General features: G+C 39.7%; 1 protein-coding gene across 1 annotated transcript in view; it reads right to left on the bottom strand.

The window, feature by feature from the left end:
- GRB10 (growth factor receptor bound protein 10) overlaps positions 1 to 26,840 on the bottom strand; it is a 108,219-nt gene that overhangs the window by 65,743 nt on the left and 15,636 nt on the right. Inside the window, exons 2-3 of the mRNA XM_029284179.1 lie at positions 10,649 to 10,853; positions 3,529 to 3,670 (exon numbers count right to left, since the gene is read on the bottom strand). Coding sequence (XP_029140012.1) covers positions 3,529 to 3,670; positions 10,649 to 10,818 — 312 coding nt within the window. The 5' untranslated portion in view covers positions 10,819 to 10,853. The remainder of the gene's footprint in view (positions 1 to 3,528; positions 3,671 to 10,648; positions 10,854 to 26,840) is intronic.

The raw sequence follows: 26,840 nt of genomic DNA, 5'->3' as shown, positions 1-26,840 counted from the left end.
TGTATCTTCCACAGCAGGAGATAAGATTAATCCATTGGGACTTACGTGTGACAAACCAGTGCTGGCTGTTGTTAGTTATAATCTGTTCACAGACATGCTGTTTTATAATATGTTTAAAGATCTTGCACTATACAGATGTCAATCTGACATGCCTCTAACGTCTGGGGGTCTAGGGCAATTAACTACATGCACATGACTGCTCCCCACTGCAGCCAATCTATCACGGACGTTTATCATTGGCTGACTCTCCACTGGCATTTTCCCACCATCACCAGCCACCCACCATTGGTCCCCCATCCTCTCATCCTCAATTTGCAGAGAGTCACTTGTCCCCATTTGTACGGGACAAATAGTCTCATATCTGGCTTCTGCCACCTCTGCTGCTTATTATGTCCTGCCTGGCCCCACTCAGCACTCTGCTCCTCTGGGCCGCTCTGGTATTATGAAAAGAAGCTAGGTGCAGAGTGGGTCCAAGCAGGACATAATAGATGGCAGTGGCTGTTGTCTTCTGAAAGGCTGGGAAGGGGAAGGCCCCACCCCCAATCACCCCCCACATGGGCCACCTGAAGCTCCACCAACCTGGTGCAAGCGACACCTAGCTTAGACACCCCTCACTTCTGTCCTGAGACTCCGTGGAGATTCTCTTGTACTAAAAGTTGTAGCTCACTTTCCCCTCAAGTGGGACAGATGTTTTCCATCCTGGCAAAGTATAAAACTCATCATGAATCAGAATCAGGCTGAAACTGTCCAGAGATGCTTCTTCTTCTTCTCTGGACATGAAAAATCTGTTTCAAGGAACCTGCTAAGTTAGGAGGAGGAAACTCAGGGTGCATGGGTGTGTGTGTACAAAGAGTCTTTGATCACAGTCCAGCCAAACAGGGATGAGGCAGAAGCCAGGACTTCCTGACAAAAATAGCAATAAGGGGGGAGCAGTCCTCCCCAAATAAACATTGAGAACTTCCATCTATCTCCAGAAGGCAGCTTTCCTAGACAGCTTCTTCCCTTAACCACAGCAAAGGAGCCTCACCGGCCAGCTCCAACCATTCCTATCTGCCATGGCCAAACAGCCCAGAGAGAGCCCACTCCTGGCCTGAAGCATCTGGGAAATGCTGGGTCTGGCTACCACTCACCAGAGGCATAGCAGTGTTGGACCTTTGGGCAAGGCGGTGATCACTGATCTGTTCTCCTGGCTCTGAAGAGCCTTGAAGGGACAAGGAATCTCACAGCCACAACTTGAGGTTGCCGACAACACACTGGCTTTAATTCAAGGTGAAGAGACACAGAGGGGGCCCCCATTCATTCCCCTCCCCATTCACTCCAACTAGATCTCAGGGGAGGTGACACTCTGCAAGTGGCCCAAAGGGAGTTGCACAAGTCACCCTTACAAAGACTCATTGCCCACTGCCCCTGCAAAATGCCTGTCCCAAGCACTGGTGCAGGGGCCCCCAAGCCCAAGGAATCTCACAGCTGAAACTCGAGGCTACTGACAGCACACTGGCTTTGATGCAAGGCAAAGAGATGCAAAGAATTCCTCCCCCCCCCCATTCATTCCATCTAGATCTCAGGGGAGGTGAGTGCTGCAGATGGCCCAGAGGGGGCTGCACAATTACTTTTACAAATGCCCCTGCCCTTGGAAAATGCTGTCCCAAGCATTGGCACAAGGGCTACCAACCCCATCAGCTTGACAAATTGGGCTCTAGCTAAGTAAGCAAGATCAAGGTCTTGAAGCTTGAAGCTGGCCAAACTGGAAGCCGACTGCCCTACTTCCTCAAAATCACCTGTGCTGGGTTGATGGAGCTCGAGGTGGCCCATGTAGGGGGTGGTGGTTGGGGTGGGCTTTCTCCTTCCAAGTTTGTCAGGAGGTGATGGCCACTGCCCCCTATTGTGTCTTGCCTGGACCCTATTGGCCAGGGACAAGTGTCTCTCTGTGAATCAGCCAGGATGAAGGTGCAGGGGACTAGTGGTGAGCGATGAGTGGCAGAGGAAAAACATTGGAAGAGGGCCAACTGATGATAAATGGCCTGTGGTGAAGTGGGAGACTGCAAAGATCTATTTGTCAGAAATGTATATATTCTAGGGAAGTCTTTCTCAATCTTGGGAACTTTAAGAAGTGTGATAATTCTCTATGGTTGTGCTATACATTTTCAAAAAGAATTTATCCAATCTAGTAGAAAACCAGCATGATATAACACATCCCTAGGGTGCATTTTTAGGAGACCAAGACATTTTTTCTATCAACAGATGGAGGAGAAATTTCAGAAGGAATTGGGTTGCAATTATCACACTGTCACATGCTAAAAACAAGACAAATATTCACGCTTATTTTCAAGTGCTGGTCAAGATATATAGCTCTTCAATGCTCATAGCAGAAGAGAAATTTTTTTTACACAAAATCTCTGCCCACTCATCTCACTGATACTTATCCAAAAGGAGACAGGGATTTGGGGGAGGCAAGAGCTTGCATGACTCCTGTTTTAATACTGCATATTTACAAGAGTAATTCCATAAGGTAATCAAGAGAATTCTTTATTAGGCATTTGAGTGCTATTGCCCATTAGAATTGAAAGCACTGGACTGAAAAGTCCAGTTCTGGTTGCACTTTGATTTTGGCGGTTCATTATGGATATAAAACCAATTCAGAAGCAACATATTTCTTCACTTCATAATCCTGAGCAATAGCAATTATATTGCATGCAGTTATACTAAGGTCCTTATGCTAAAAATAAGACACCCTTTGAACAACTACAGCAAGAAATACAGCTACTTCTTATAAGGAAAATCTCTACAAGATGTTTTACAGATGGCATTTCCCACCCACAAGGTTAGCCAAAATGGGCCCAAATCTCTTACCCATATGTTGGAAATGCAAATTAGCAATAGGGACCTATTACCATATGTGGTGGGAATGTCCTAAAACCTGTGATTATTGGAATAGGATAAGAAAATGGTTGGAAGAAATATTAATGTTGGAGATAGAGCTAAAACCTGAACTTTTTCTATTGGGCATAACCATAGAGAAATATGACAAGGGGATAATCTATTTGATGTTGCACATCTTGACTGCTGCTAGACTGGCGTTTGCACAAAAATGGAAGAACAAAAAAACTCCCACAGAGGAAGAGTTACTATATAAAATACTATCTTGCGCTGAAATGGACAGGCTTACGATGGAACTGAAGGATAAGAGTGGATCAGAATACTTTGAAATCTGGGACAAATTTTACTATTGGTGGGAATCGAGGAGGACTGTTGGGGTTACAGATTAATGTTAAGATAGAAATGTATATAATCTTAGGGTAGCAAATAGAGAAATAAATTAAGTATTGTATAAATAACACATATGTATTTATAGAGATAAAGAACTAAATGTAAGAAGAGAAATAATTTGATAGAAATGTTTATACTGGAATGTTACGTCATGTCCAATGTTTTCTTTTTTAACTGTATTATAAATTAAAAAAAAATATTTTTTAAAAAAATATCAATGTTAAAAACCAGTCACTTTCAAAAATGCAAAGAAAGACTCACTTGCTTATTCATATGTTGACTCTGAGGTAGAGATCCCGGTGCCAACACAGGTGAATTTGTGGGGCTGCAAAGTTCAGGGAAAGGATTTGGAATGGCAGGCAAAGAGGATGTTCTGAATTGTTGTTCTTCCTCCTGCAAACGTCTATAGTCAAATCAAATCTTTATTATCATCAAAGTTCAACATAAGGAGAGTAGGACATAGTCAATTTAAAAAACATTAAAAAATACCTTGACTTACAACAGTTGATTAATGATGACTAATGATCATTTTTCACTTACAACTACTGCAGCATCCCCATGGTCACATGATCAAAATTCAGATGCTTGGCAACTGACTCATATTTATGATGATTGCAGTGTCCCAGGGCCATGTGATCACCTTTTGCGACCTTCTGACAAACAAAGTCAGTGGGGGAGCTAGATTCACTTAACTTATGTGTTATTAACAATTGCAGTGATTCACTTAACAAGGGTGGCAAGAAAGGTCGTACAATGGGGCAAAATTCAGTTAACAACTGTCTCACTTAGCAAGAGAAATTTTGGGTTCAATTGTGGTCATAAGTTAAGGACTACCTGTACATCAGTGTAATTATAAAAAGCTAAAAAATACAAAATAAAAAGTGTATATAAAACAAAAATCTAAAAGAAATTCAAAGTGTTCTATAAAATATATAGACATTTTCAAATGGTACTCTGATTAAGCTAGTTAGCATTAGTTAAAGTGGGACAAAATAAAAGCCATGGTTAAAGGGCCATTTCCCAAGATGGTGTGCTGAACGGCAGGAGAATCTATTTCTCCTGCTAACAAACAGCTGATTATGTTACCAAAGGAATGTTCTTTTTCAGCTTGCTCCATAGATCTGAATGGGAGCAGTTAGGAATGATCCAATAAGATCTTGGATGACCTTGGATCCACCTGGGAAGAGGAATCTTAAAGGTTGCATTCCCAATAGGAGCGGCTTTTGAGAGTTAGACCTTTCCATCTTTCTGCTCAGCTGTTCATTTTTTTAAAGTATACCTTGGTTTTAAATGCATGTTTTAAATTTTCCTTTTAATCTTGATCTTTCTTTTAAAAGTTAATTAATTGGTTGTATGCTGATTTTCTCTAACTCCTTATTGGATTTTAATGTGAATTCGTCAATCTTTTTTCATTGTTTTACTCTGCTGTTCTGAATTATTTTTGCTTTCTCTATATGGAAGTTGACTGAGATTTCCTGGTAGTGAAAAGTGACCTGTTTGGATTTACATTCAGATTACATGATCTTAATTCTTGTAATTTTTGATGGATCTTTTTTATTTATTTTTATCCTTCTTTATTGTGAGAAATATTATCTCAACATTATCTGTGGCTATTTTATTTAACTCCCCTGTACTTGAAAGGAACTGTTTATGTCTGGTTGTGAATGCCCAGTTACAGGATTAATGCAAACAATGCACCAACTTAAAGATAAAGCCCTCTGGAAAGCCTTAGAAAAAAATTATTTTTAACTTACAAGTTCAAACTGAAAACTTTGGTAAAAGGTTTGATAAAATAACTATCATTTTAAATCAACCTAAAGAGGATATCCAAACACAAACAACAATAGCCAAACCAAATTCACAATTGGTTGGACTTGAATCTGAAAACTGCTGTTGGCAGATTTAAAGGAGAAGAAACTTGGTTTAGAAATTGCTGATTTGTTGGACAAGGCTGAAAGGGAGATGGAGTCTACACATTAACAGAATTGATAACTAATGAAATGGATTTTCTTAAGAAAATTGATGGCAATTGGGAAATGGACTTACTATATCTATCTCAAAAACAATTTGGAATGGATTTTTTGGGAAAGATGGATCAACAACAGAGATTTATGATTCTGGGGAATAAGCACAATTGTTGGGAACGCTTTCAACCAAAATTTTAAGGAAAAGTTTTATTATTAAGAATAAAATGAGATAAGATAATCTTTATTGTCTATTATTATTATTATTGATTGATTGATTAGCCCTTGGGCCATATCAAAGTACAAAGTTCCAGAAACAAATTACTAAAATTTGATAAAAGCAATTTAAAATGGAATTAGATAAAATACAATTTAAAATGAAATTGGAATAAAATAAAATGAAATTGGGATAAAATACAGTTTAAAATGAAACTGGAATAGAATACAATAATTTAAGATATAGATATCTATATCTGCAATCTACCCCAATCAGTCCCATATATGCAGATCTCAACTGGAACATTTTGCTTAAGTACTGTGCTGTGTTAAATGTTATTTTCAGATTCTGGCCGCACATAAAGTAAGTTGTTTTGATATGGGGATCCCAATGGGTCATTCGTTTGGTATATAGACTGAGGTATATGTTTCTCTCCCTATTATACAGACAACAATCGAATAGGATGTGAGCCAGGTCTTCTACCTCTGGTGCTCCGCAAATGCAGAGACTTTCATTGTAGGATATAGAATGGAATCACCCATATCTAACCACTGTGTTGAACTGTTTGAATCTCGCTCGCGTAAATATCTCCCTTAGATGTTTTGGCAGTTGTAACTTCAAAGAGCTGTCTATTTAAAAAGTATGTTTGTATTTGCTCAGTCATTTCAAGTTACCCATCTTACTAAGAATAGCTATGTCATTTTGTGTTTCTATATCCTTAATTCTTTGGGCAGCTCTTTTTTTAAATCGTTCTCCTGTTATGCAAGAGACAAGAAGACCACAGCTTCTTACAAAATTTGTTAGTTTGCTGATCCAGGAGATTTGTGATTGTGATTTTATTTGCTTGGGAAGTCTATCAATCTCCATTTGCTTGGGAAGTCTATCAATCTCCATTTCATTGACTTTGTGCCAGTAGTTATATGCTCTAATTTTGGATAATGCATGAATTGTATGAATTCACAATTCAGTTCTAACTGATGCAGCAGATGTTCTTAGATTTACACCCAAAATACATCTCAAATGCTGGGACTATGTTTGTTCTAGGACTGTGGTTGAGTACAGACCCCAAACCTCTGCTCCATACAAGAGCATAGGGGTAACCTTAGCTTTATATACTTTGATTAATGGGGCTAGGGACCCTGGGTAACTATGATTCTTTAGTTTAAGCAATAAATTCAAATGGGCTTTTGCTCTAACTGTACTCTGCTGGTGATGGCAGGCCCAAGATCCAATCTTGGAAAAAGTTATGCCTAAATATACAAATGTGTTAATCTGTTCAATTGGTTACCATCTAATTGCCATCTATGTCTCTGCTGATGTTTTCCAAACACCATGATTTTTTATTTAGATTTACTAATGATTAGGGAGTTATCCTGGCAATAAGAGCTGAATCTTCTTAATAACTACATAATCCTACTTGTGAATACGATAATAAAATCATATCATCCGCATAGAGCAAGCTGTTACAGTATGTATTTAGGATCATCGGCATATGTATCATGGGATCCTTCATTAACCCTGACAAATCATTGATATATAAACTAAATAATAATGGGACCAGGATATACCCTTGCCTTACCCATTTATTTGTGTGAATCCTGTTAGTCAAAGCCCCATTAACCCATACCGCACCCTCAAACAGGTACTTGTATAAAGGGCTTTAATCAAAGCCAGCAGTCTAGGTTCTATTTTAAAAGCTGTCAGTTTACTCCATAGTACTTCTCTATTTACCATATCAAATGCTGCTGTGAGGTCTATAAAAGCAGCAAACAGGGGTCTCCTCCTATAGGCATATTTGGCAATTAGATGGTTCAAGATAAAGCAGTTATCAATAGTGGATCGGCTTTGTCTAAAACCTGCTTGTTCTTCTGCGAGGATATGGTTTTCCTCTACTCAGATTTCAATTCTATTTAAAAGGAACCTAGCATATATTTTTGCTGCAATGTCAATCAGACTGATGAGCCTATAATTACTAGGATTCTTTTTATTTTCTTTTATATATATATGGGATCAACTATTGCCATCTTCCACCCATCTGGTGTCTGGCAGGTGTTATTTATACTGTATGTATAAGACCTGCCAATACTGGTCCCCACCAACTGGGAAATTTCTTAAATAATTCTGCTGATAAAAAATCCTCACCTGGGGCTTTATTGCTCTTTAAGCTTTTAATGATGGATTGTATCTCCTTTTCTGAGACTGGTAGCCAAGGGAGAGGAGTTCTAGAGTTTACTAAATCACTGCTTAAAGACAGTTTCTCTGCAGGTTCCGTGGAAGCAAACAAACACTGATAATAATTTTCCCAGTCCTCAGCAGAGATTGGTATATCAAATGCAAATCTCCATTCCTTTAGGACACCTGTGCCAAAATATTAGTGAGTTATGACTTTTGACAGCCAACTTGAGTTCTGACCAGATTGAAATGGCAAAACTATTTTTCTTTAATTATATATATATATTTATATTCCCTTCTTGTGTGCAACATCTTAGCTTGTATATGAACAGTAGGATTCCTCTGGGCGAGCATCATGGCTGCCTTCAATTTCTTTTTCAACCGCTGGCATTCAGGGTCAAACCAGTGGGGTCTACTCACTCGGGCTCTTTTTGTAGCAGCTTTATTTGTTAGGCGTTTCTTCAGGATACTATAGAGATTAGAGAATGTGTTAAAGGCTGACAACCAGTCAGTAGTAGATGACTGGATTGTTCTAGCCCAGTTGGTAGCATTCTCTGCTTTAAGACAGTCTGATATTGCCTTAGTATCAACTTTGGCCCAAATTAATCTTTTATTTTGGGTCACCTCTACCTTTTTGGTGAGCCATCTGTCAGCCATGTTATATGGTCTTAAATCTGAGCAGCCTCACGCTTACAGGCTGATGATTGCTATCGTTACGAAAGTGTACCATGACCTCTGAGAAGAGGTCAATTTTATCTCTAGACACACAAAAGAGAACCAGTACACTGCTTGAATGGACCGAGTGGTATGTGTAAGTATACATGTATTTTTATCCTTACCTCTCAGAATTTGGAGATTACCCTTAAAGATTAAAGAGACTAAGAACAGGCCAGCAGTGTTACTTTTGCGGTCTCTCGAGAGCCAATGAGGATGGTTATAAAAAAAACTCCCCTGGGACTCCCTTCCTTTGGGCAAACTCATACAAAGAGGGACCCAACCTAGCGTTAAAATCTCCTAGTAATACTATTATGGACGGAGGGTACAATACAGATATATCATCTAGGATAACTTCCAGACCCATCCAGTATTCGGAGTTATAATACCGGGATGTGTTTGGAGGGATATACACATTTACCAGTATTAACTCAAACTCTTTATATCCAAATTTTACTACTAGGAAATACGAATACTTGTCTTTGTTGTATAATTTCTCCCCCTGCCATTGCAATTCTTGCTTTATAAGAATGCATAACCCACCAGAGGGTCTCCCTTTGTTTTTTGTTTTTTGGGCTGAAAGCCTGGCAGTTGTACTGGTTCGTCCACTTCAGTTAACCAGGTTTCCTGAAAGGCTATTACATCAAATCCAGAGAGGAAGTTCATTAGTTCACTATCAATCATCCCTTTCCAACCAGCCATGTTCCAGGTCAGCATCTGTATGGGATTCCAGGAGCAAGGTGGTCTAGCTTGGTTGATTGGCTAGGTGAAAAGAATGCCAGATGTCAACTTAACACTGGAGCTGAGTCGAAATTAACTATGCTGTTAACTGCTTTGCTTTTATGTACAGTAGATAGATGACAGGTCAAATTTGTTACAAATAGATGTAGAAGTTTAAACATTTTAGGCCTGCTTCTCAAGGGGGGAGGAGACTAATATTGTTGCAATATATTTATCAGTATTCAACAAGCGGGGTAATGTATGTATATGTGTTTCTGTCTTTTGTCCTTTTTAACACACATTTTTTCTTTCATTTTTAATGCTTTGTCTAGTTTTTTTGTTCTTGTAAAATTTCTCTTTTTTGTATTGTATTTTATCTTAACTTTCTAAATAAAATAAAATATTATTAAAAAAAACATGGTAAAGGTTACAAAAGCAATAAAAATAATTCTTATTTTTAAATATTTAATTAGGCCTACCATTTTTTCTAATATCTTGCTAATAATTTTTTTTCATGATTTCTAAACTTTTACTTATATAGAAAAAAATTTACAGAAATTTACAGATACTGATTTAGCCACTCACAGAATAAAGCTATTTAAATATGTACTTTAAAAACTTTAAAAAGTTCTTCAGCAGCACCAGAGTACCTATTTTTGCCCTTCATATTCTACTTATTACTTTGACTTTGGTCATAACTAAAGTATTTTGCACTATACTATTCTTTTATGGTTCAATTACATCTGCTTTGCCCTTGAATTTAATTTACATAGACCCAAATCTATTTATAATCTGATACAATGAATATTAATTTTTAAAATTTCTGAACATCTGAAGTGCTGCAATATTAACATTTATTCAGAAGCAATGCCATTTAAGTTCCATGAGATTTACTTCCTACCAATTCTATTTAGTCATTGCTAAACAGAATGCTGGGGCAAATAGTTATTTTAAAAAAAGAACTGTTATATGTAGCCTAGAATTGTTCTGGCAACTGAGAAGGTCTATAAATTTATTAAACAAACAAACAGGGAACTGCTTGTTGATCTTGCTTTGTCTTCAACTTTCACTTTAAGCAGATAACCTTGTCCAGCCTTTGCTTGAGACATTCAACACTCAGGGAGGGACATGCATTAATTACTCAATAGATTCCCAACCCTCTTTCTTGCCTCCTTCCAGAACTTCCAAAAGTTATTTGTCAATGTAAAAGGATGTTGTACTTTATTCTAAATAAGCACAGTCTTAAGAGAAAGTACATTCTCTTTTGTACTGACTCATACAAAAACAAAAATGGGTGCCTTTAAAGTTGTCAATGTTTAACATTTTAACATTAAAAAAAAGTTTTCAGGGAAAAATGCATACTGCAACCAATATGCTCAAGGAAATGCTGTATTAAATAAGTGTATTTATATATGATGAACCTAGCACCTTAGAGAATTCAGACAGAACCACTGAGATACTACCTTCAGTTTACAGAAATACCACTTAAATAGAGAGAGAATGCATCCTGTCAAGTTCTTGTTGTTAATCAGACCCCAAATTTTATGGTTACAATTGCATTCTGAACTGGATCATTGTTGCACTGGTTATATACCTGACTGCCAGGATGTGAACTGGTTGAGACCTCTGTATTTTCTGTTGTGGAGACACTGGATGTAGCGAACTAGTTCCTGAAGCTAATAGCTGGCTGCAATTCTGAAGGAGTGGTGTACTTTCTGAATGTATACAGAAGGTGGAACATAGACTTTCAAATGAGGAGTTCATATTGTTAACTAAAGCTTCCAAATCCACATCATCATCTGAAAGGATAGAAAGAGATGAACACTGAAGATCAGAAGCAAAATATACATTAGTTTTATATAAAAAGTTACACATATTTGGACAGTTCTTATATAACAAATATCTACCATTTGGCATTAATTTCTTCAGGTTTATTGGATTATGCAGATGAGGACTATAGTCCAAGGGCCTTGTTCAGAGATAGAAATATTTATTTATATTTATACACCTTCCCCACTTGCTAAAACAACTTGGGGTGGTGAACAAAGTATAATGGAATAATAGAATAACAGAATAACCGTATTGGAAGGGACATTGGAGATCTCCTAGTCCAATCTCCTGCTCAAATAGGAAACCCTATACCATTTCAGACAAGTGGCTGTCCAATCTTTTCTTAAAAGCCTCCAGTGATGGAACACCCACAACTTCTGGAAGCAAGTCATTCTACTGATTAATTGTTCTGCCAGGAAATTCTCCTTGTTTCTAGGTTGGTTCTCTTCTTCATTAGTTTCCATTCAATATTTCTTGTTCTGCCGTCAGTGCTTTTGAAAATACGTAAATTGACCCCCTATTCTTTGTTGCAGCCCTTTAGATCTTGGATCATGTCACTCCTAGTCTTCTTTTCATTAAATTAGACATACCCAGTTCTGCAACCAGTCCTCATATGTTTTAGCCTCCAGTCCCCTAATCATCTTTATTGCTCTTCCTTGCACTCTTTCTAGAGTCTCAACATCTGTGTTACATTATAGCAATCAAGACTGGAGGCAGTATTCCAAGTGTGCTCCTAGCCAGGCATTATAAAACAATACTAATGTTCACGTGATCTTGATTCTATCCCTTTGTTAATGTAGTCCTGGACTATGTTAGCTTTTTTGACAACTACAGCACACTGCTGGCTCATATTTAAGTGATTGTTCATTAGGACTCCAAGATCCCATCTCACAGTTACTACTACTGAGCTAGGAACCACCTATTCTATCACTGTGCATTTGTTTTTTCTTGCCTAAATGTAGAACCTTATTTTTCTCAGCATTGATTTTTTTTTTGTTGAATAGGGCCCAGTGTTCAAGTCTGTTAAATCCATCTGGATCTTGAGCCTATCTTCCAGAGTGTTGGATATTCCTTCCAGTTTAGTATCATCTGCAATTTTAGGAATTCCCCTTCTATCCACTCGTCTAACTCATTTATGAAGACATTGAAGCGTACTGGGCCTAAAACAGAGCCTTGGGGTACCCCACTGCATACTTTTCTTGATATAGATGCAGTTCCATTAAAGAATACATGTTGAGTGCAATTGGTCAGCCAGTTATGAATCCATCTGGTGGTGATGCTTTCTAACCAACATTTTTCTATCTTATCAAGTAATAGGTTGTGGTTTACTTTTATCAAATATCTTGTTGAAGTCCAGGTAAATTATGTCCACAGCATTTTGCTGCTCTGCTAATTTTGTCACATTGTCAAAGAAAACAATAAGATTTGTCTGGTGATCTATTTTTGACAAACCCATGTTGGCTTCTGATTGTATAATGTATAGAAATAAAAACTACCATATATAGAGAGAGAGCTTAAAACTTGTAAAATACATTCCAAAAATGGACTTCCAGTTTGGTTTTGAGGACAGGACGGATGGAAACTTCAGCTTCTCAGTCCGGTTTCGCTTTGCCCAACATCCCTTAAAGGGACAGAAAGTTGCCCCAGAGGGGCAACAAAGAAAGAGGGACATTTCTGGAGCTTGGATCTGGTGGTGATCGATCTGAGCGAACTGGAAAACCCCTCTAAAGGGGCAAAAGAAAGGCTGCCGGGAGAGCCAAGGCAGCCCAAGTCGTCTCCAGCCGGAAGGGAAGCTCTGCAAAACAGCTGATCTTCAACAATGAGCCGAGTCTGGGTGAGTTGAATTCTTTTCCTTCTCCTTGAGAATTAAAAGCATTGAGGCCTTGATCGGGAGAAGCTAAAAGAGTAAAGACCCCCCAAAAGACTAACTTAAAAGCGGTGAGTAATCATAAGGGGGAAACCGTTTAAGAATATCGGAGAGCGATAAATAAGCCAAGGAGGACATCTAGTGGTGAAAACAAGAAACAACAATACCAAAAAAGGGAGAAAAAAAAGAAAAAAGTATTCTTGCTGCAAATGACCTTGACAGATACTTGTGAACAATACAGTGTCCTGGTCTGAGATTGTAAGCGAAAAGACTGTTTACAGTTACATTTGTTGACGCTCGCTAAGACTGAAGAGACACTATTTGGAGAAAGAGAATGTTCTAAATTCAAGATGTGACTGGAGGAGGTGGACTTGCCTTACAATAGCTGGTTCCTGTTTATATTTTGCATATTGGTCTAAGACTGTGAGCTGCAAAATGAGTACATCAAATATAACCAGACTTGCAAAGAAAACTTCTTCTGTGCCCTCTGTGGGACAATCTAGTCCAAATACTCAGGGATCTGTTGGGACAATATTGCAACATGAGAAAGATGAACTGCAGGCCTCATTAACTGCAGGCCTCATTAAAACTGATTCAAGAGATGATGCAAAAAAGTCAGAAGTAACACAGAAAATCATGAAGAGACACAAAGAAAACTGGAGAAAGTAAGTGAAGAAATTCTGGATATAAAGGCATAATTTGAAATCCAAAACCAAAAGATTATAAAAAATGAACAGAAAATCCAGGAAATGGAAAGCAAAACTGAGGACATTAATAAAAAGGTGGAAATGTTATTGCAAAAAAATGAAAAATTAGAACAAGCAAATCAAGAGCTAGAACGTGCAATGGCAATGGTAGAAATGGGAAAAGTGGAACACTATTTGAGATTCCAAAATATCCCTGAGGATAGAGAAAAAAATATAGCGATTGTGATCATTAAGCTGTTGGCGGTGGCTCTAAACACAGATAGAGCAAAATGCAAAATAAGATCAATGAAATATTTTGCATGAATTCGAGCTATGCAACAAAAAATAGATTACCAAGAGAAATACATGTAAGGTTCATAAAGAAAACCACAAGAGATGAAGTGCTGAGAAAAATGAGAGAAGAACCATTACAATATAAAAATAAAGAAATTGTGGTCCTAAAGCAGATACCCAAGAGAATAAGAGATACTCGGAGACATTACCACTTCTTAACCACAAAGCTGATTGCCAAAGGCTTAAGTTTCAGATGGCTAATGCCGGAAGGCATTTTAATAAACTGGAACAACACAAGATATCGACTGGATTCAATTTGGAAAGCAGAGGACTTCGAAATAAGGAACAGAGCAACTCTGGATGAAGGACTGCACCAACAACAAGGGGAGAAGCAAACCTGAGAGACTGCCTGAGGAGCAACTGTACAAGCAGAACAACAGAAGGAGAAAGATGAACAAGAGGGTGAAGGTGAAGGAATTGCCACAAAACAAAGGATTACAAGATCAACTAGACCTAAATATAAATAATAGAAATGGAGAAAGCAAATGGAATTTTTTCATTAAATGTAAATGGACTAAACTCTGCATCAAAAAGAAATAAAATCTTTAGGAAACTTCAGAAATTGAATATAGATATAATCTGTTTGCAAGAGACTCACATAAAAAAACAACATAAATTATTGGAATACTCAGAAATTGGGAAGCTTTATTATACATCAGCACAACATGTTAAAGAGACACTAGATTCTAAATTAGTGTATTCAGATGAAGAAGGAAGAATTATGATGGTTGAAATATATCTACATCAAAACCAAATATTGTTAGTGGCAATCTATGCTCCAAATAACAATCAAGAAGAATTTTATCAAAGCCTACATAGGAAATTAATAGAAATGGAATACCAAAATATTTGTTTAATAGGGGACTTCAATGCAATAGTAGATGGAATAATGGATTACAAAAGCAATAAAACAGGAAAATCCGCAAGAAGAAGATTATCTAAGACATTTTTTGATATGGCAGAGGAAATTGGAATACAAGATGCCTGGAGAGAAATTAATCCACAAAACCTACAATATATTTTCTATTCAAATAGCTACAAATCCTGGTCAAAAATTGATATAATTTGGATGACATCTGAATTGAGGATGGATATATAGGAAATTGAGATAGAAATAGGTACATGGGTGGACTATAATCCCTTAAAAGTGACATGGAACGGAATACAAAAAAATCCAAGATGGACTTTAAACCAATCAATACTAAAAGAAAAAGAATTTATAGAGTTAGCAAAAAAATAAATGAAATTCTTCTTTAAAGAAAACATAAAAGAAGATACATCATTACAAAAACTATGGGATACAGCCAAAGTGTACTTCAGAGGCATAGCTATAATATATATGGCAAAGAAAAATAAACAGAGAAGACAGCAATATCTACTATTAAAAGCAAAATTTGGAAAGTTAGAAGCAGAACTACAAAAAACCCCACAGAAAAAGACTTTGAAAAGAGAAATGGAAATAATAAAACACAAACTAAATCTGTTGGACTCAGAAAAACTGGCAGAACAGATAAAGAGAGCAAAACAAAACTTTTTTGAAAATGCTAATAAACCAGGAAGATGGTGTTGGGAAAAAGTTCAGTTCAGGCTCCTACAGTGTGACTAGGCCAATGGCCTGCACATGAAACAGGAACCAAGGACATGGAAAGCCTTGCACAAAGCTGGTTAGCAACAAAAGCTAAGTAGGTCAACTACACGTAAGCAAGTAGGGAAAAAGCACAATGATAGGCTATAGCAAAAGGAAATAAGCTACATGTCATACTGCGGCAAATTTTAGCCAATAATATAGCAAAGAGCTATGCGACAAAATGTAACCAATTGCATGATAGCACTTACTTACTTTCCTACATATGTAACTGCATGTAACCAATTATATAATAACATGTACTAACTTCCTACACATGTAACCAATTATGTATTGACACCTGCTCACTTCCTCATATATGTTGCCAAATAAAAGGGTGACTCAGAACACGCCCTGGGCTCACTCACCTCGAGGAAAACCTGCGTGTTGTCTTCACTTGCTTGCCAAGATTCATGAGTGGCCCACCCTAATGTGGCAAGGCAAACGCCGCATTTTGGTGACCCCGACGTGATTTCTGTGGAGATAGCATCTCGGACCGCCCATACCCACTCACCTGAGGGAGGCTGCGCATTCGTCCCGTCTGAAACACGACTGGATACTCGTGAGTATGGGAGGAAAGCTCTCTCAACAACAGGTGGCCCACCTGAAGGAACTGAGGGAACTAACCGAATCTTCCAAAAAATTTGCTTCAAACGAGGGTAAATCACTCCCTCGATTGAAAAGCAATGATTTAATTGGCCTTCTGACACACATTTGGCAACACTTTCCATCGTACCCAGAAAAGGGGAGTTTTAAATTAAGTACATGGACCAAATTAGGAGAATGTCTCCGCTCGGCTCCTAGAGCCCCGATGCACGTTTTAACCACATGGCGTGCGGTCATGGAATGTCTCATGATTCATCATAAATTTGATAAACAAACACCAATGGATTCTGCGCCTCCTCCGTATGAATCCACAAAACAGGAACAGGCAAACTTATATCCTGTTTTGCAGCACTCTGATAAGGCCTCCGCTCCCACCGCACCTACCTGCTCTGCTCCATCCGGTCCATTTCCAGCCGGAGGACATGTCATTAGAGCCATGATAGAGGCACGAGGCAAAGGAGAGCTGGACAGTGATGAGCTAGAAGCCTGTGCTGCTTATCCGGTAGATTTCATTCTCCCAGCAAATGCGGCAGCTGCTGCAGATGGAGCACCACCAGCAGCTGTTCCTGTTTACAATCCTTTGAACATGAAGCTAATAAAGGAATTGAAATCAGCTGTTTCTACTTATGGCTTGCAAGCTCGCTATACACAGGGGTTTTTGTTTTCTTTACCTTCAGCTACTAGGGAAATGCTTTTAGCTGATTGGCAAGCGCTTTTTAACATGCTATTAACTCCTGCGCAGTATGTGATTTGGTGGTCAGAATATCAGAAACAGGCTGAAATTGCTATCGCTGCAGGATTGCCCAACAACAATGTGACCCGAGACCACATTTTAGGCACGGGCACCCTTAATACTATAGCAAATCAAACGCAATCTGATAGAGCAGCTTTTGGAGTTATTAGCAAGTGTGCCTTGGCTGCAATAAAAAAGGTAGATGATTCTTCCACAGGCCAGACCTAAACATTTTCAAAAATCATCCAACAGGCGACTGAAAATTATGCAGATTTTGTAAGTCGCCTCCAATTGAAATTAGAGAGACAAATTGATAATGCAGCAGCCCGAGAAGAATTGTTGTTAAAATTAGCTTATGAAAATGCAAATAAGGACTGTCAACAAATCCTGCAACCCATAGCTAATCGCCCTAATGTCACACTTGCTGATTTCCTTCAAGCATGTCGTAGTGTGGGAACAACAAGCCACAAAATGGAAGCTTTAGCAGCAGCTTTGCAAAACAACCTGTTTCCTGCTTCTTCTTCCTTTTCACCTATGCCTCACCCAACCGGAAATTGCTTTAATTTTCACAAAATGGAAGCTTTGCAAAACAACAACCCATTTCCTGCTTCTTCTTCCTCTTCACCAGCACCACGCCCGGCCGGAAATTGCTTTAACTGTGGCAAACCCGGCCATTTTAAATCACAATGTCGAGCCCCCGGGGGAGGGGGACACAAAGGGCAATTTGGCCAGTCATCAAAACCAAAGACAATCTGCCCAAAGTGCAAGAAGGGATTTCACTGGTCTAATCAGTGCCGTTCTTCTCCTCCACAAACAAATTTCTTTCCTCCACAAAACAATCAATGGAGCAACTCGGGAAACTAATTTTGGGGCATTCGGCTAGCCCCTCACAAAAGGTCGAGGAAATAGATGACCAAGTCCTCTCTCATTCCTTTGAAATGGTAGCGGACAAAACTGTCACCTATACTTTGCCTGCTCATGTTTATCATCTTTTCATTTCCCAACGACTCAAGCTTACTGTGCCTCCAGCATTGCCTGTGTTAATTTTTCCTAATCTTGATCTGACATCTCAAGGAGTAATCGCCGCTCCCTTCTTGCGTTCCTCTTTTTCGGATCTTGCTTTAGCTATTATGATTAATTCTCCCATAACTGTCACCAAAGGGGATGTGGTTGCCACAATGATTGTTTTGGAAACTGCTTCTGACACATTAGCACTAGAACAAACTGTTCGTGGCAACCGTCCCATTGCAGAGTTTAAACTCAATGAGCGTTCTTTTTCTGGTCTTTTAGACACTGGAGCAGATGTCTCAGTAATCCGGTCAGCAGAATGGCCCTCCCAGTGGCCCACTGACGCCGCCCCATCCGTCAGAGGAGTAGGCGGAACCCAAACCGCTCGAGTAAGCTCAAACTGGATTGCTGTCACCTCTGACTCCAGTGCTGTGACTGCTTTTGTGAAACCTGTGGTTTTGCCTTTGCACATTAATCTGTGGGGATGGGATTTAATGTCTCAGTTCCAAGCCAAACTTTCCTTGCAATGAATCCTTCCTCTTTTGTCCTGCGTTTAGAACTAAAGCACCAGACGCCAGTCTGGGTAGACCAATGGCCACTGCCTATTGAAAAATTAACAGCACTAAAAGCATTGGTTAAAGAACAATTGGAAAAAGGACACATAGAACCATCACTGAGTGCTTATAACACTCCAGTGTTTGTCATAAAAAAGAAATCAGGCAAATGGAGCTTATTTTCAGATTTGAGGGCCATCAATAACATTATTCAACCCATGGGGGCGCTGCAGTGCGGACTCCCAAACCCAAATTTGATTCCTCAAAACTATGACATGATGGTAATTGATTTGAAAGATTGTTTTTTCTCAATTCCTCTACACCAAAAGGACAAACATATTTTTGCATTCACAGTCCCTGAGTTTAACAATGCTCAGCCCACTGCCCGCTATCAATGGAAAGTTTTACCCCAAGGAATGCTTAATAGCCCCACCATGTGTCAGTATTATGTATCCCATGATTTACAACCAAATCGTCTCCAGTTTCCATCTTTTCTCGTCTATCACTATATGGATGACATATTAATAGCAGCCCCTGGACCAACAGGTACAGTATACAAAACATTGCCTAACCTTCAATTTATTTTACAGCAGGGAGGTTTATGCATAGCACCAGACAAAGTAAAAGCAACACCTCCTTTCCAATATTTAGGTCACAAGATGCTGTCATCTCATGCTTCCCCCTCCTCACCTTGTGTCCAACTTCCACCCAAGCCTACACTGCTGCAGTTGCAACAATATCTCGGATCCATTAATTGGATCCGCCCCTATTTGGGATTGTCCACTGCCCAACTGTCGCCTTTGTTCACAGCATTAACCAAAGGCGTGCATCCTGCTGATGTCATAGAATTAGAAAAATCACAATTAGACACAATAGATTTGGTAAATCAAGCCCTTCAGCATAAATGGGTAGATCGCATGAAGGAAAACCATCCGTTTGCTATTTTAATTATGAACACTTTAACACTACCTACAGGTGCAATCACTCAAGTGACACCTTCGCTGCTAGTTTTGGAGTGGCTCCACCTTTCTCACACACCTAGAGCCACTCTCACTCAAAAACCAGCTCTATTTGCTCAACTAATAATGAAAGGCCGCCAGCAGTCCAAAGCTCTGGCTGGCATTGAACCCTCTATGTTATATGTTCCATGTTCCCTCAATACTTGGGAAACCTTGTTTGTCAACAGTGAACAACTCCAGTTCGCACTCGCGGACTGGGTTGGCACTGTCTCTTGTCATCCACCCCCGGATCCCCGCTTACAACTTCTCAAAACTTTACCTTTCACTTGGCAATCACCTTTTCAACCTCATCCTATTCCAGATGCCATCACAGTGTTTGCTGATAGCAGTAAAAAATATGGCACCTGTGCCTGGCAAAAAGAAGGTACCTGGCACACCAAAATCACTCCACCTCAAACCTCAGCCCAAAGAGCTGAGCTCTATGCGTCTCTTTTGGCGCTTCAACAATTTCCTAATCAACCTTTCAACTTAATATTAGACAGCTTATATGTCTCTCAAATAGTTTCCTCTATCTACCAGGCTTACCTCTCTCCTTCTATTAAATCCTCCTTACTCTCACTCTTCTTGGCTCTGCAACATCTAATTGACAAGCGCCAACATCCTTTTCATGTGGCACACATTCGAAGTCATCAACCCTTCCCTGGAGCTATCCAGGAAGGAAATGACGTTGCTGATTCAGCAGCTGCGGCTGCAACTACTCAAGCACTCGCTCTCTCTACCCCAACACCATGGGAAAGTCATTCGTATTTTCACCAGAATAAAAAGGCACTCATTAAACAATTTGGCATAACCGCAGGGGAGGCAACTGCTATTTTACAGCAATGTCCCACCTGCAGTAAACAGGCACACTCCATTCCCATGGGAGTTAATCCCAGAGGAACAGAATGTTGTCAAATTTGGCAAATGGATGTTACCCAATATCCTTCCTTTTCCCCATGGAAGTATATGCATGTATCTATTGATACTTTTTCTGGGTTCATCATGGCAACGCCTCAAAGAGGTGAAACCACAAAACATGTCATCAATCATTGTATTCGCACCTTTGCATCGCTGGGACGCCCAAATGAATTAAAAACAGATAATGGTGCTGCATACACCAGTGCTGCTTTTGCTACTTTTTGCACCAAATGGGGAATTAGCCATAAATTCAGAATTCTATATAACAGTCAAGGCCAAGCCATTGTGGACAGAGCTAACCAGACGCTCAAAAATGCACTTGACCGTTATTCTGAAACCAGGGGAAAAGCACCCCCAAGCCTCCCAGCAGTGCAAAACATCCTTAATCTTTGTCTCTATACATTGAATTTCTTAAACTTAACAGGCACCCCACCTACCTCTGCAGCTGAGAGGCATTTTTCTTCCTCCTCCCTTTCTCTTCCCCGCCCACAGGTTTGGTATCGTCAACTCCCTGATCCTACCTGGAAAGGGCCCGTTGATCTCATCACTTGGGGAAGAGGCTACGCAGCAGTCCAACTGCCTGAAAAAGTCTTGTGGGTCCCAGGTCGCTGCATCCGGCCCTACTTTGCACCAACACCTCATCCATCTCCGCCAGCAGACTCCCTGTCTCCTGAGTCTGCAACCATTGATGTGTGACATTGTACTCCCAGACAACACCTTGTGAGTTCCGGATCGCCATGTTCGCCAATATCATCCCAAGCCTGATCCACAAGACAGTATTCCTAACAACACTTTGCCTACTGGCGAAGAGACAGCATCTTGATGCCTTTCTCGCCCTCCACAATCCTCACCAGCCCCAAAACTTAACGTGGATAGTATTGGACACACACGCAGACAGCCTGAACTCCACTTCATCCATAGCGGTGCCAGGATCCTGGTTTCCTGACCTGTACTTTGACTTTGGCATAATGATGGGGGCCACCACCGTCACTAGCCACTAATGGATCAAGAGATGGTCCCTCTATGTTTGCCCTGGCTATATGAAAGACACAGCACACCGGAATAAGTGTGGGGGAGAAAGCGCCTATTTTTGTGCAGACTGGGACTGTGTCTCCACGGGGGAAATAACATGGGACACCCCCCCTCAAAGGTTATTTTATTACGCTCAAACGGACTGGTGAGAATGTCAAATGTGAGAAAGACCTAAGAGGAGTACACTTTAACTGTAATCTGGTTAAGATTTCCTTCACCACCCAGGGAAAAAGGCACGGGGGGTGGCAGGTAGGAATCACTTGGGGAGGTCGTGTTTATGATAAAACCAACAAGCTAGGGAACATTTTTACCATAAAACTAATACAAACCCCCATAGAACCCCCGGTACCAATAGGCCCCAACAATATACTAACTGACCGTAAGGTGCCACCCCCTCAACCCACCGGTAATTTTGAGAAAAATCCGCCTACTCCTATTGATCATTCTTACTCTCCTTCACAGAGGCGCCCTGGGAACCCTCTTTGGGACATTGTCACTGCCACCTATCACTTGGTAAATAGCACCCATCCTAACCTTACTACAGCCTGCTGGTTTTGTTAGAATGTTCAACCCCCATATTATGAGGCTGTAGGGTTTGTCTCTCCATACAACACCTCCTCGGATGACAAGGCATGCAGATGGAAACATGGCTCACAAACACTGCAGTCAATGTCAGGTAAGGGAACCTGCATTGGGCAGGTACCCACGCAGTACGAACAATACTGCAATACAACACATAACACGATTAACACAACACTCTTTTACATACCACCTAGAGACGGATGGTGGGCCTGCTCCACAGGCCTTACAGCCTGTGCCCACGGCCATGTGATAAGCCCCAAAGGTTTTTGCATCCTTGTCCAGGTCATACCACGCATATATATCCACACAGAAGAAGAAGTTTATAACACCTATTCAGGATCACACCTCGTAAGACACAAGCGAGAGCCTATCTCCACTCTCACAGTGGCTCTTTTGGTAGGACTTGGCCTAACTGGAGCAGAAACTGGAATAGCTTCTTTCGCACATCAGTATACTCAATACCACAACCTTAGGGCAGCCATCGATGAAGACTTAGAGAGAATAGAAACTTCTATCTCACACTTACAAAAATCTCTAACCTCCCTCTCAGAAGTAGTCTTGCAGAACAGAAGAGGACTTGATTTGCTTTTTCTAAAAGAAGGGGGGTTATGTGTGGCCTTAAGAGAAGAATGTTGCCTTTATGCAGACCACTCTGGCATAGTGCAGGACTCCATGACCAAACTCAGGGAGGGCCTGAATAAAAGAAAAAAGGAAAGGGAGGATCAACAAGGATGGTTCCAATCCTGGTTCAACTTTTCTCCATGGTTGTCCACCCTGATAAGTGCCATAGCAGGACCACTGATATTGTTACTCTTGGCATGTACAATTGGCCCCTGTATATTATCTCGCTTAAAAAGATTTGTGCAAACTAAAATAGGCACCTTGGAAAATATGATACTGGAACGTCACCATTACCAACCAGTACCATCTGAAGAAGATACGGAGAAAGCATCCCTCTGCACACCAGACTCTGACGATAAGTCGGAATTCGTTAATCCTATACAATTACGTAGGTCAATGCTCACCCTGGATGGGAGGGAGTCGGAAGACCACCAACCCACAGGGCGGGAAACCTACCTTTAAAAAAAACAAAAAAAGAGGAGATGTTGGGAAAAAGTTCAGTTCAGGCTCCTACAGTGTGACTAGGCCAATGGCCTGCACATAAAACAGGAACCAAGGACATGGAAAGCCTTGCACAAAGCTGGTTAGCAACAAAAGCTAAGTAGGTCAACTGCACGTAAGCAAGTAGGGAAAAAGCACAATGATAGGCTATAGCAAAAGGAAATAAGCTACATGTCATACTGCGGCAAATTATAGCCAATAATATAGCAAAGAGCTATGCGACAAAATGTAACCAATTGCATGATAGCACTTACTTATTTTCCTACATATGTAACTGTATGTAACCAATTATATAATAACATGTACTAACTTCCTACACATGTAACCAATTATGTATTGACACCTGCTCACTTCCTCATATATGTTGCCAAATAAAAGGGTGACTCAGAACACGCCCTGGGCTTACTCACCTCGAGGAAAACCTGCGTGTTGTCTTCACTTGCTTGCCAAGATTCATGCGTGGCCCACCCTAATGTGGCGAGGCAAACGCCGCAAGATGGTTAACTTATAAACTCAAAACACAGAAAGAGAAGAAAATAATACATAACTGAATAGATGGAAAAGGTTGTCTACAATTCAAAAATGAAAAAAATAAAAAAGATAATTAAGGAATACTATAAGGAATTGTATGATAAAGAAGAGATTTCAAGAGAGAGAACGGCTCAATATTTAGAAGAAAGTAAACTTCCAAAAATTCCAGAGGCATTTAAAACTATGTTAGAAGAAAGGATTACAATGATGGAGATATCAGGGGCTATAAAACAAAAAAAAGGGGAAAACACCTGGGCCAGATGGACTTCCGGCGGAGCTCTATAAAAATTTACAAGACGTATTAAGCAAACCACTGAAAGATGTTTTTAATGGACTTTTGTTAGAGGCTAAGCTTCCAAATATATGGATAGAAACAAATATTACTTTAATACCAAAAGAAGACACAGATTTGATGTATATTAAGAATTATAGACCAATTTCATTATTTAACGTGGATTACAAGATTTTTGCTTCAATAATGGCAGAGAGACTGAAAAAATACTTAGTTGAATTTATACATCCAGATCAAAATGGCTCTTTACCAAAGAGACAAATTAAAAATAATTTAAGAGTGATAATGGACATATTAGAATACTATGAACTACATCCAGGGAAACAATTAGCATTAATACTTTTAGATGCCCAAAAGGCATTTGATATCGTTTCAACAACTACAAATAATGGACTTTGGAAAGAACTTTACAAATATGATAAAAACGATATATAGTAACCAGACAGCAAAAATGATTGTGAATGGAAATTGCTGAATTGCTGAAAGCTTTGAGATAAGAAAAGGCACGAGGCAAGGAAGTCCATTATCCCCACTATTATTTATTTTCACTTTGGAAGTTTTAAATAGAAGGATTAGACAAGATACAGAAATTAAAACACTGAAGATAAAAGACGAAACATACAAGTTACAAGCATTTGCTGACGATCTAGTATTTATTCTAGAAGAACCTTTAGAGATGATTCCTAAGCTATGGGGAAAGATAGAACAGTATGGAGAAATAGCAGGATTAAAAATAAAGAAAGAAAAAACCAAGGTAATAGTTAAGAATCTCACAAATAAACAGAAAAAGCAAATGCTAGAAAAAACAGAGGTACAGATAGTGAAAAAAGTCAAATATTTAGGTATATATCTTTCGGTCAAATATTCGTCAATAAAAGAAGATAACTATATAAAATTATTGAAACAAATAAAGCTGGACTTGGAAAGATGGAAGAATCTGCAGTTGTCAATATTAGGAAGAATTGCTACAGTAAAAATGAATATATTGCCAAAGACTTTATTTTTATTTCAAACAATTCTGATAAAACTTGAGAAAATTTTTTTCCAAGATTTAAACTCATTAATTTTGAACTTTGTTTGGCAGGGGAAGAAAGCTAACATTAAGATGAAAACATTACAAGACGCTAAGGAAAATGGAGGATTTGGATTGCCGGAATGGGCAGTTTATTATCAAGCATCTGTCTTAACATGGGTGAAAGAATGGATAATGCTTAGAAATAAAAGGTTGTTATATTTAGAGGGGCATGATTTACAATTGGGTTGGCACACTTTCTTATGGTATGGAAAAAATAGAGCTCATAAGTATATTTGTGAGAAACAGAGAAGTTTAAAAATAAAACGGCCACAATTGATTAACAATAGAAAGATTAGCCAAGCCCTGCACGTAGGCATTAGATTCCAGGAGGCCTGGCTAGAAGACACACTTAACAAGACAAAAGGATGACAGAGGGAAGTTCGGAACGATGTAACCAAGGGGTGTGTGGAAACGATGTATTCTGGCTAGGCGGATCGGACAGATTGTGCCCCTGGAAGTCCTCTCAAATGGGACCTAAGGGGAGGGGATGGGGGCGTCGCGATAGGAGTGTATATAATGTTGTGAGTTTGAATATTTTGGTGTGGTCTCTGGGTTTAGAACTTCCTGTTGAAGTCTCTCACCAGGATCCACCGCGCTTTGCAAACCGCTTTTCTATTTTCTGCAGAATAAACTCTTTTTCTTACCAATCCAATTTTGTTGGTATTTTAATCACATTTCCANCATTGATATTGTTGTTTCCTTCCTGTGTAAGGATTCTCCCATTCAAAGGCAAACATGGGCCTCGACTCTTTGTCCAGAGGACATGCCCAGAAGGCATCCTTCAGGTCCACAACACTAAACCATTGGTGGTCTGGGGGGATTCTCCCCATTAAAGTGTAGGGATTTGGCACAATGGGGTGTCTAGTCTGAACAATTCTGTTCAAAAGTCTCAAATCCTGGACTGCTCTAAAGGTCCCATCTGGTTTCTTTACTGGTAATATTGGAATATTATAAGGTGACATAGAGGATTCCAAAAGACCATCCTTTAAGAGGACATCAATCACTGGCTGTAGACCTTTTCTTCCTTCCATTGAAATGGGATACTGTTTCTGCCTAACTATTTCATTTGGTTCTTTCAAGTGGATTTTTAAGGGGGGGATCTGTAACCCCCCTCTGTTCCCCTCCCTCACCCAGACAGATGGGTTGATCTTATCCTCCTCCTCCTGGGTCAGTTTTCTCATGAATGCTTCAGGCTTGAATTCTAATTTTAATTGTAATGCCATCAGAGCATCTCGCCCTAATAGGTTTACTCCAGCCTCAGGAATATATAACATTTCAATATTAATTTTCTGTCCCCCATCTTTTACTCTAATTTCCAGGGGATTGATTTTGGAGACTTCAAATCCTTCCCCTTTTACCCCAGAAACTCTGATCACTCTGATTAATTTCATTTCCGGGGTTAATACAGAAACGGAGGTTCGGGCTGCTCCTGTATCTATTAGAAATACTAATTCTTCTTCGCTGGATCCCACTAATAAATTTATCAAGGGCTCTCCGTGGGATTTAAATATAAAGTGCCCCTGACGTCCCTAATATTGATCCTCATCCTCTTCCATTAACTTGTACACTTGCATTTCCCTCTGTTGCACGGGACAATCTTTCTTAAAATGTCCGGGCTGACCACACCCCAAGCATCGCCTTATGCGTTCCTCCCAGCCCGTGCCATCCCTACTTCCCTGTATCCTTCCCCTGAATCCCTGATTCTGACTTCTCCTGTTCCAGTTTGCCTTCCCGCGTCCTCGTCCTCCTTCCGGAGCTCGAGGGGTTGGGGGTTGTTGCTGCTTTATTACCTCCTTAACTGTAGCTACCATCATTCTCCCTTTCTGCTTTACTTTCTCCGCGTCCCTCTGGACATACACTTTCTGAGCTTCTTTTAATAGGTCATCTATAGGTTTGGTAGTCCAATTATCCAGTCTTTGCAATTTCTTTGAAATATCTGGCCAAGCCTTAGTCACGAACTGGATCCTAACGAGC

Source organism: Protobothrops mucrosquamatus, unplaced genomic scaffold (assembly GCF_001527695.2).
Source record: "Protobothrops mucrosquamatus isolate PMUCROS unplaced genomic scaffold, P.Mucros_1.0 scaffold408, whole genome shotgun sequence".
Lineage (NCBI taxonomy): Eukaryota > Metazoa > Chordata > Lepidosauria > Squamata > Viperidae > Protobothrops > Protobothrops mucrosquamatus.
Note: the sequence above shows the minus strand (reverse complement) of the source record. Positions and strands in the feature narration are given on the sequence as shown.